This window comes from Athene noctua, chromosome 11 (assembly GCF_965140245.1).
Source record: "Athene noctua chromosome 11, bAthNoc1.hap1.1, whole genome shotgun sequence".
NCBI lineage: Eukaryota > Metazoa > Chordata > Aves > Strigiformes > Strigidae > Athene > Athene noctua.
In genome coordinates this window covers 7,725,443-7,734,124 of record NC_134047.1, presented here as the reverse complement: position 1 = coordinate 7,734,124, position 8,682 = coordinate 7,725,443, and the positions used below count along the sequence as shown (strand labels likewise).

The following is an 8,682-nucleotide window of genomic DNA, read 5'->3' as shown; positions in this document are numbered from 1 at the left end:
TCTGACCCGGGCTCGTCGCTCCACCATCCGGGCTCTCGGCGCCACACGGGGAAGATGGCGACGCTGCTCCCTGCCGAGTGGATAAAGAACTGGGAGAAAGGGGGCAAGAGCGAGTTGTGAGTGCGGGGTCTTGGCGCGGGAAGGCGGTGGGGCGTGCAGGCCGCCGGCCTGCGGGAGGGAGGGCGGGCTTGGGCTCCGCCGGCCGAGGGGAGCTGTTGGGGGGGCGGCGAAGAGGTGGGAGCGGGCGGGGAGGACGTTGCTCGGGGCTGTGTCCTTGCTGCTGCGGCTTAGGGACGAAACGCTGGTCGGTCGCAGGGCCCCGGACGCCCTCCTGTGCGGCTCGGCCTCCTTTGTCGGTTGCTGGCGACCTCCGCCGAAACTCGTCCCCCGTAGCCGGGCCTAGCTCTGCTGGCGGCCGTTGCCCGCGCCCCGAGCGCCCCCTTCCTGCCTCTGGGTCCGGTTTGTCGGGTGTCGGGCTCCTCTTTAGCCGCCCCCCCCGGGGTAATACGGAGCCTGAAGCGTTCTGGTTTCGTTGGCTCCATGATGTTGACCTTTCTGGTAGAGGCCTCGGCCTCCGTTCCTGCTTTTCTGCCTCTTCCGCGGGGGGCTGTCGCTGTATTCTTTGATTCGAGCAAGGTAGGATCAGCTAGTCATTCCTGTCTATCTTACAAGGTAACCGTTATGCACCGAGGGGTCTGGTTGCAGCTTCCCAAATCAATCCAGGTGTTCTAGGAGCTTTCCCTTGGAGGGCTTTCTGTGTATCCGCTTTAGGCAGTCCTAACGTGGCAGGTTCACTAACTGTACTGTGTTTCAGGAGTACATCTGTTCAGGGTTTTTTTAACCAGTTTGTCGATTTCGTGTTACCGTGTTAGCCTGGACAAAGGTGTCCTGTGTACTAACTGTAGGTTTTTAAATGCCCTTATTTTAATTCTTCTATGCACTTCTGGTTTTACCTGTAACTAAAAAACCTTACAGTTTCAAATATGAGTGGAATTCCTTTGAGAAATGCATATTTATAGTCACTCTTTATTATTTTCTTTTGTTCATTTTTTTTTAAAAGGTTGTGCAACTACGGTAATGATCTTCACTGTGCATGAAGAAGGTAGTAGTGGGGTAGAGAATAGAGGACATAGAGCTTCCCTGCACAAGACATCATTCTCCCCAGACCCTCCATTTTGTAGTGAAGGGGCCCCCCTTTATAGCCATGTCATTTCTGACTCTGACTTGTGCTAGAACCATTAGCATGTAAGCTTTACATATTTTGATGTGAACCATACAAGGCCAATGAAAGTCTCTTCTGTACCTGCATTTCCAAAAATAGTAAAAGTGTTCCTGAGTCCCCAAACAACAGAGGTCTGCATTGCTTTTTTAATCTCCTGCTTAATATTTTATGGCAATAGCTGAATTTGCATTGAGCTTGGCAATATTTATACAACAAGCATAGAGACCTTTTTATTGAACTTCAATGTTTAGAAACTTCTCTATGAATAACAAAGAATTAAATGTATACTGATACTTTTCAAAAATACACAGATGACTTGAATAAAGCTGATTGCTTTTTTATACATAACATTATATGTAGATGCACTTGTTAGCTCTTCTGTAATTGCCATTAACTCATTTTTGCATGAAGTAGTCACATGATTATGATTTTTATAACTTAGTTTATGATTGCTCAGAATATATGGAGTTTGTACAAGGACAGAAATTTCATAGTTGATCATACAATGGCACCTGCATTGTTTGCTTTGAATTCTCAGAACTTTAAACTAAGATGCAAGTTGTCTTAGCTTTTGATCATGATAAAACCTTTTATGAATCTCCCCTCCTTCTAGAGCAGTACTTAACCCAAATGGGAAGGAAGTGTTAAATCTGCTGTGGGATGAGCAAAACAAAATGATAGACTGAATTCCTGTATTTGTGACATTTACAATTCATTTGGAATACTGCTTAAATGCAGTTCCAGTCATTATTTAAAGAGTTGTTTGCAAAAGAGGCCATCCATTTAAAAAGAAATGTGATTGTGTCTGGACAACTGTTATCAATTTTTGCAGTGATAGCTATATAAGCATGAGGAATATGTATGAGCTTACTTTCTAGAAGTAGAAGAATCTTATCTGTAGCCCATATCTAGAGAACTTTAACTTTTTTTTAGGGTATCTTCAGTGTGTAACTTTATTTCTTTTTCCAAAACTTCCTATCTCCTGTTTTACTGGAGGAAAATAAAATTATGATGCTCTCTTTCCAAAATGAAACACATGAAATATTTTTAAACATTATTTAAAGTAAAAGGGGAATAAATGTAATGGAATAATTAGTTTTACTGAATTACTTACCTAATGCAAATGTCCAGAAATATAAATCAGGTCTAGGCCTATGTCTGGGCAACAATTCTGGTCTTCAGGGTTTGTGGTTCAAAGTTAAGACAATGCATTATAGCAAGTTAGAAAAGTAGGGAGAGGAAGGAAGGGTACTGTGAAAGGACAAAACGGACATTTCTAGCAAATACAGGATTTGCAAGAATTTTAGAAAGGGTTTGTTTGGTATTTGGTGGTTTGTTGTGGTGTTGTTTTTTTTTTTCACTCTATGGAAGCCTGGTCTAATAAAGCCCATGTATGAAGTCAGAGAACATTCACTCTTGTATGGAGGGGTTTGTTCTGTTTTTAAACAAAATAGTGTGCTTATTCACAGGGAGACAAATACCAACTTTGTTGAAAAGTGAGGATTACAGCAAAAAACCTCGTAATTAGTAGAAAGGAAAGATAGGTCTTAGGAAAAAAATATTTACTTGCTAGAGCATGAAATGGCTTACATAATCGATCAGCCTGAGATGGTATTTTGGTATTTACTTAAATAAAAACACAGATTTATGTTTTTGGGGAATATGAAACTGTGTTGCAAGAAGTAAATAATTTGTTTTTATTTGGCGTTTCAACTTCTACTATGATTACTAATAGATGCTTAAGATGATTGCTGTATGTTTTCTTATGTTTTCTTTCTGAGTAGTGTGATGATGGTCTGCCTATACTTAAAAACATAACAGATTTGTGATATTGCTGTAGTCTGTGGGAGATGCTGTTCCTGAACTGGGGGGAAGGAGAAAATAAAAAAGAAAAGGTTTGATTGTTTTCTAAATAAATCATAATATATCTAGAAATCTAGAAAGGGAATCAGTTTTAAACAGCTGATCTTTTGCTGTGAAAAATTTTGTATTGTAGAGCTTAGGTAGGAGTGACCATTCACTTCCTAGAAATTATTCAGAGACCTTGTTCAAAGCTGTACATGCTTTGAATTTAATCCAGCTACTGATGTGTAATAATATCTAATACAAATAAATAAATATACATCATGTGGTAGTTTCAGGTGTTCTGAGCTGCCAAAACTGTAAATTGGTCAGGATGTGTTCATCTTATCTGTCATTTTCTATTTTGTTCAGACCTGTCTCTGTCTAAATACAATTTACAAAATTATGTGCATTTGTTTTGCTACTGCCAGATACTGCGTAGAGATCAAGTTGGGATCTGTGACTGCTTCTAATGCTGATCAGTCTAGACTCCTTGCAGACCTGTTTATGTATACATGCACTCTCCTTCGTAGTGAAATTTTGTGTGGTGTCTTCCACAATAAGATGCTGTCCATATGGGCTACAGCCATAGAACATTTATAATACACATATAATGGCATGTGCTTGCTCTTAGACTGATAACCTTGTTTTCTGATAGATTAAACACATCCAAGGCCCTTTAGTAGGGAAGTAGGGATTTATTAATGTACTTGTCTGGCAGTTTATGCACTATGTTAAGCCTCAAGATAAACTGAAGAATCTTAACATTTTGTGAATGTGAAATTTAAAGACTCAAGCACTCCCAACATGTTTGTTACTTCACTCGCATGAGGAATGTCACAGTGTTGAGTTAAAGGGCTGAGAGCTAGGAAAATAGTTCAGTTGTAGTTTAGCATCTTTGCTGCAAAATGCAATGGATTGTACTTCATCTCAACTAGAGAACTACCCGCATCAGTTGAATTATGCATATACTTAAATGTTTGTAGGCACATGCACTTTGTGATAATTACTGTCATGTACTATGTGTGGGAGGGGAATTGAGGACATTGGGTAGGAATTGGGAGGCTTAGGTCAGTTCCTAGCTCTGCCATGCAGCCTTGCTTGATAGGTGCTCAACACTGCTTCGGATTTTGTTGATTAAGCAACTCTATCCCATTTTAGTCTAAAACATTTAATTTTGAAACCTTAATTTTCAGACGTGTTTCTGTGATATTTTTTTTAATTACTCTCTAGGTTATCCTATTTTAAAATAGTATTTTACATGTATTACACAGTTTTATCTTTGGATGAAGAGATGCAGGTTTTAGTAGAGTAGGGAAATTCTCCATCCTAGGCTTGGAGCAATGAACTATAAGGTTAGGGTAATAAAAGTTTCAAACAAACTCTTAACAGACACTTTGGGTCTGTTGAACTGAAAAGTGGACCTGATAAATTTCTGTTGTCCTGGGCATTAAGTGGGGAAGTATTGTGACTTTCTTCTGAGTTGATTAATTGTACTAATAATGATATTTTTATTATTGTGAAGGTGCTAGAATTTTGATTTGAACTTATGTTGCACTCAGTTGAGGCTGAGTGAACTCATTTCACAGCTTGTTGGTACTGGAGGGGAGGGCTTCTGCTTTGTCTTCCTTCACCAGGGTGCTCTTTACTCCAGTGCTTCTCTGACCTCCTGGTAAGCTGCTTCAACTTGCAAAGTCGGCAGAAGACATGTTTTCTGACCACTTTCTGGCAGGTTGGTCAGTTTAATTGATTTAACTGACATGAGAGCTAGATCTGTGTGGCCAAGAAGGGGAGAAATATTGGTGGATGTGTCCCTTTCTGCAGCAACAAGCCACTAAATCAGCTCAGCTGTACTATCTGACAGCACCTTCAGAAAAGGTCATCCTTCTTTGGAGATAGAGTACTGGTATGAAAGAATGTAAAGCATAATTATTAGTGTAGATCCAAAGAGTAATACCAGCATCTTCATGTCTACTACCAAAATTTTCCCATGTAGACTTCCACAAAAAGAGAATTTTTACTTTTTTTTTTTTTTTCCAATTTAAGAAGTCAGGGTTTTTTCATTGCAAATACAATTGCAAATGATTTTAAATAGGGTTTCTTGTTACATTGATCAAATATATTTGTGTCTTAAAGTAATGTGAAGTTGATAGTACTATTTTGGTATTGCTGGAAAGAGGTTGGAAGAGGTTAAAACTCTTACTTTATATTAAGGTGTACTTAAGTGAACTCTTCAGTCCAAGCACACCAGCTTGTTGCTCATGTAACCTGGTTGATGATATCATCTCGTGACATAGGGGTCAAAGTATGCATCTCAGTAGATAATTTTTTGGAATCAGACATTTCACTTTACTGTGGCTTGTATACAGAGCTTAGAAATGAGTGCTTACAGGGTAACTTCTTTATGGAGGAGTAGTAAGTAAAAATTACAAAAATCTGGCATAAATCAAAGTAATACACTTTGGAGACAGCTGGGAAAAAAAATCTATTGCTTCTTTAAAAAAAGTTGCACTTACCATTCATGAAAAATAAAAGAAATTACCTATTCCCCTATTTTGCTGTCTCTGTTCTGGTTATTTCCAAATACTCTCTTCAGTAGCATTTAGAACATATTAGCCATACCATTGGTTTTAGCTGAGCTTGCATATTTATGGTGATTACATTGTTTGTGGAACCACCAGTTTTCCAGTTGTCTTTAAAGGATTCATATACCTTGTGTGTACTAATTATAATACTTTGATTGCTGGAACAACTGTTTAAATCTGATAGAGGTAATTATGTAGGATGCAAATAGAACGAGTAATGGATTGCTGCAGAATCTTTTTTTTACTGTTTATTTTTCATGATAAGCCTCTAATAATTGTAAATACCTGCCTTTTTTGAGAACATGTTTAAAAATCACTCCCACAGGAAATTTAGTCTTGCCATCTTATGTAGAAATACTATGTGGCTTTGATACTGCCTTCAGTTTATGCACATGAAAGACTTTTTGATGGAAAAATATGTGAAACTTTTGGTTAAAAGTTTGCAAGTGTGAAGAAAATTCTTAAGATATTCATTGATGCCTGTTATAGGTAAATTGCTACATTTTAAAAAAATATTGTTAAATATTGTTGCTTTTGAAACTGCTTTTGAAGCCTCATGCTGAGGTGACAGTAGTGGTAGAGGAGAGAGAAAGTCCTTGTAGCTCAGAAGCATGTCCATTTCTAAGCCCTCTGTGTAGTGGAGAAGTATTTATTTTATGAAACACACAGAACTATTATTTTATTTCATGGAAGAGTGTACAGTTTTTACATATGGCTGATCTGGTTGAGGGAGCCTCAGGAGTAACTAAAGATAACATGGCAGATCTTTGCATCCTGTTGGGGATTGTCTTAGTGACTAGAATAGGTAAAATTCCACCTTAACCATTGGTGAAGCATTGCATCGAAAACCCATGCACATTGTTTAATGTTAAAAATTTTTTATGGGTCGGAGTTGAAAATTATCAGAGTCATAGTATTTCTATGAAAAGCATTTCCTCTGGTTAGCAACAGTGAGTTAATGCTAGCACTTCCATGCTTCCTTTCACATACTAAAATTGACTAGTGTTCTCAGTTTTCTGGGTGTAAGCATGTGTGATGTTAGGAAGAATATTTTTTAAAGTATATGATATACATATGTATGTGATCTATTGGGAGACTTGTGTTTCTTTGCTGTGTAACTTCTGTGAGTATTTACTCCGTGAAAAGTAAAATGTAGTCAGTCATTTAAACTGCCCAAACTTAAAGTTACTTCAGTTAGAACGACAACAAAAAAAGAGCCCCCAAACGTGTGTGTGTGTGTATGCTAATATCTAGCATTTTACATTTTTTCTTTTTTGTATATTTCTTTTATTTCAGTGTGCAACTATGTCGCACTCTTGGTGAAAACAAAAGCCATGATAATACGGGTTTCAGAGGTAAGTTGTGTGGTTTTATGGTTGTTTTAAACAATAAAGGCCTAGAAACAGTTGATCGTGGTACGTATCTGCTTGGAACATTTCATATATGGTGGCCATTAATGCTTGCTAAAGGTGAATATTACAAATGGTAAGGCAGTATAATCATCCACAATGAGGTTTGTCTTCAGATGTCCAGGTGAGAGATTTCTTAGACAGTAGTAAGTGGTAGCGAGTAGTCCAGTATTTGATCTGTGCTGTAGAAAATGAAAATCCATTTTGCAAACTCAACATACAACTAGATTTTATTCTGAAAGTGAGTGTGGTTGTATACTGTAGAAAGTTAATTTTTACAATAGTACCTGAGTTACAGACTTTTTGTTAGTGAAAGGCACTGCTGTCTTTTGTTTTAAATTCTCACTTTAGGAAATCTTTGGTGATGAAAGAAGAATTAAATTTTTGTTTGTTTTGCAGAATCTGCTGGAAGAAAAGCTTCCATATTACTAAGACCACAAATGTACTATGCTGTTTAAATGGTGTTTTGGGTTCTTGCTAAAATAATCGTAACGGGCAGTTATAATAGCAGAAAAGATAAACCAAAACATTTCATTGGAAGTTATAAATAATATTATTAAGTAAGAAGAATTTATTATTCAACACAACAAAATTGCTGTTCCCAGAGTTGTTCAAGAAAGGCCAGCGGATGTTCTCTGTTCTAGGCAGGCTGACAATTTCTATATGCTGTTTTTCATAGTCCTTGGTGTCAGGATCTAAAAGATCCAGTGGGAATGACTAGATAGATATATGCGGTGGCTGTATTGGAGGAATTAATAGGCAATAGAAATAGTCCTTCTGGCTATAGAAAAACGCCTGAAAATGTGGATCATCTGGAGTGAGTACAGAGATGCTGACTGTTAAGAGTTTGAGTCGTACGTGACCTGGAGCCAGTTCTGAAAACTGCACTGGCACTTGCATTTCTGCCTTTTAGTTCCAGAAAAACATTTATTGGAGTTCAGTATACCTCAGACTTACGGAGACAGGTCAGATTTGGCAGTGTACCTGTGTAACAAGTTCTCCAAAATGCAGAGACATGTCTGAGGCTACGCTTATGGTTGGTTTGGGTTCATCATAAATTATGAAATTGGGTACTGCACCAAGCTGTACTCTTGAACTGACCTTCAAAATAAGAGTTATGTTTTACATAGGATTGGTTTAGGCATCAGTTCTTCTATATTCAGGTCTTTAGCAGTTAGTGTTCGTTGCCAGAAGCACTGTAATAGGTAAAATTAACCTGTCCGGTTAAAAAAAGAAAGAAATCTGCTTTTGATGCAGCTACAGTGGTCTGCAGTCACCAAGTTACTATTTGGTTTAAGCCATTAAGTTCTATACCTTGTATACCCATTGTGAATATTTTTTATTGAGCAAACCGCATGGTGCAAGTGCAAGGTGAAAGCATGGGGGGTTATTTTTCATATACTAAAAAGCATAACAACGTTCTGGTGTATTATTTAAGAACAATTCCTTACAAGTCTACCATAGCTGGTTTTGCAACCACCATGTTTTACATTGCAGGATTTTTCTCAAATGCAGTCCCTCTATTTAGTGTTTCAGCTTAATATAAGATTTTTAAAAACAGCATTCTTGAGTTACGGGAGACTTTCCTTAAAAAAAAAAAAAAAAAAAAAAAAAATCCTTGTTA

General features: G+C 37.8%; 1 protein-coding gene across 3 annotated transcripts in view; it reads left to right on the top strand.

The window, feature by feature from the left end:
- THOC2 (THO complex subunit 2) overlaps nucleotides 1-8,682 on the top strand; it is a 54,218-nt gene continuing 45,536 nt past the window's right edge. For all 3 annotated transcript variants that reach the window (XR_012634333.1, XM_074914775.1, XM_074914773.1), the window contains exons 1-2: nucleotides 1-116; nucleotides 6,946-7,004. Coding sequence is in view for 2 of the 3 variants with exons in the window: in XM_074914775.1 (XP_074770876.1) it covers nucleotides 55-116; nucleotides 6,946-7,004 (121 nt within the window). In the remaining variant the exon portion in view is untranslated. The remainder of the gene's footprint in view (nucleotides 117-6,945; nucleotides 7,005-8,682) is intronic.